The sequence below is a fragment of the Lotus japonicus genome, chromosome 1, assembly GCF_012489685.1.
Source record: "Lotus japonicus ecotype B-129 chromosome 1, LjGifu_v1.2".
In the NCBI taxonomy this organism is placed as follows: Eukaryota; Viridiplantae; Streptophyta; class Magnoliopsida; order Fabales; family Fabaceae; genus Lotus; species Lotus japonicus.
Window position 1 is genome coordinate 64,208,529 of NC_080041.1, and position 2,347 is coordinate 64,210,875.

General features: G+C 45.9%; 1 protein-coding gene across 1 annotated transcript; it reads right to left on the minus strand.

Moving 5' to 3' along the window:
• Positions 1 to 432: 432 nt before the first annotated feature.
• On the minus strand, positions 433 to 1,731 carry LOC130742100 (uncharacterized). The gene has a single exon (XM_057594435.1). It carries the CDS (start codon positions 1,729 to 1,731, stop codon positions 433 to 435), a length of 1,299 nt encoding a protein of 432 aa, XP_057450418.1.
• Between the last annotated feature and the right edge of the window lie 616 nt (positions 1,732 to 2,347).

A 2,347-nucleotide genomic window follows, 5' to 3' on the forward strand; every position in this document is an offset into this window, starting at 1 on the left:
CTTGATCTTTATACCTCTTGAGGTCTTCCCACAGTCCAACACGAAGTCTTTCCTGAGGATAGGCGTAAATCACAGAAAAGAACCAACCACCATTGTTCATGGGGTCTATGTGGAGATGGATGCAGTGGCGGGTAGTTTCAATTACCCTGATGGACACAATAGAGGACTTCCAGCAGCACCATATGCCTCCTGAGTAGCCACAAGGATCTGCTTTAATCACACTATCGAAACCTAAAAGTTTACTTACTTTATCTGCTCTATCACCCCCAATCTTGGGTTCAAGAAGAACAATAAAGCCCAGGTTGTAAATCCTGGTACAATCCTTAACAAAACTAATAAAGTTTTTCTTACCAGCACCCCGACAATTCCAGAAAAGCCAATTCATCATATAAACAACAAAGAGGGGAGAGGGTGAAATAGGTACAGTCCTCATTACGAGGAAGAGTCAGGTGCATCCCCCATGGGGGCATCTTGTTCAAGCAATGCATTGCCAGCTTGTTGCAGAGAGCATTGAGGAGTTTGATTTACCAGCTCCAAACATTTGTCTCCTGGATTGACTTTCTCAACACCTTTTTTCCTGAGCATAGCTTGGATGAATTGAAGATCCTCTTCAGTAGGAACTATGGCACTGCTCTCAAGCCAATCATTTGTTCCTTTCCCTGCCTTAAAATCTTCCCACAGACGATGTTGGTGTCTGCTGACTTCCTCCATGAGAGCTCTCTCTTTCAGAACCATACTCGGGGAAGGGACCTTGGAGTCAAGAGGAGTCTTGGGCTGGGGGATGATGTTTTCCTTTGGCGTTTTGGTTGGTCCAGGGGTTTTTGAAGACCCTTGCTTGGGTTGATTTTTCCCGTTCTTCTTAGTTTGGGCAGGGGCAGTTTTGGCCTGTCTGGGTGGGTGACTAACCTTACTTGTTGGTGTAACTTCCTCAAATAGGTCTTGCTTCTTTTCTGTGATATCTTCAAGAACATTGAATCTAGACCCAGCCCTCTGATTTTGCAGATTGCTGCCATTTGATTTTCCTGTTCTTTTCCTCACAGTTTTCTTTACCAGCATCCAGGGACCAAAACAATTGGGGGGTTCAGTTTCCTTGGTAACTGCTGCCTGTTGGTCCTCAGCTTCCATTGCTACTCCGGTGTCAACATCTTGCACAACTGTATCCACTGGGATTTCCTTAGGGGGGTCTGAAGCTCCCATCGACATATGCAGGGTAGGGGACATCTGAACACTAGCTGTTGGTTCTCGGCATCCTTCAATTTTATGGCCATATCTTCCACATCTGAAACAAATAAAGTGAAGGCCCTCATACTCTAATCGGTGCTCTTCTCCCATGGCAGTGAAGGTAGGAGTTAGCTGTTGACTTAAATCAAGCTCCACGCAGATTCTTGCAAACCGGCCCCTAGTGTGGATAGAAGTATGTGAGTCGATTTTCAACATGGTTCCTAGGATGGATCCTAGTCTCCACAGGAAAGTGTCATTAAACAGTTCAACTGGCAAGTCAGGCAGACGAATCCAGACCGCAATCTTCTTGACTTCATTTTCACCAGCTCTAAACATAGGCCTCCATCGCTGGACCATCAAGTAGTGGTCAGCTATCATCCAAGGTCCTTCATAGAGTGCAAACTTGTAGTCATTCTCAGAGGAGAATCGCACCAGAAAATACTCTTCACTAAGGTCCATAACCTTTACGTCCCCTTCTCTAGCCCATAGTCTTTGAATCCTCAGATTCATCCACCTGAACCCTAACTTTTTTCCCATCAGCTTGACAATCAGAGAGCATCTCCAGGGGCGACACCATTCGCCGTATTCTCCATAGAGATTGGAATAACCGGATTTGGGTTAAAGACACCCTTCTCCTTCGCTGGTACATTCTCCTCCGAGAAGTTCAAGCATAGCTCTTCATGAACAGATTCGATTATTTCTTTGGGAGAGAACAAGTTGTTGAAGCCCTCACCCTCTATCACTTTATCTCTATACGAGACATTGCTCACCATTTTTGAGTTGGAACCTGCAGCGGATCCTTCCAAATCAGTTTGGATCTGAGGCATATCTGCATCCATGATGGATTCCTCCCCATGGGTCTTCACTTTCTTGGTGCTTCGAGCAATCTGATCAAGTTCTTCCGTGGATGAGAGGCGAGGGTCGCCCCTAATGTCGCCAACCCTAGCAGCGCTCATCTTCTAATTAATACATGTCATTGTCACTTTGGCAGATTTGGAAAGATCGTTGCGAACTGGTCTTCAAGAATCAAACGTCTACGCCCGACTCCCTTGTCATCATAGCTATTAGCTTGGCTTCCCAAGTAGCTCAATCCCTGTCCCTCCCTGACAGAAGCATCCCTCATCCT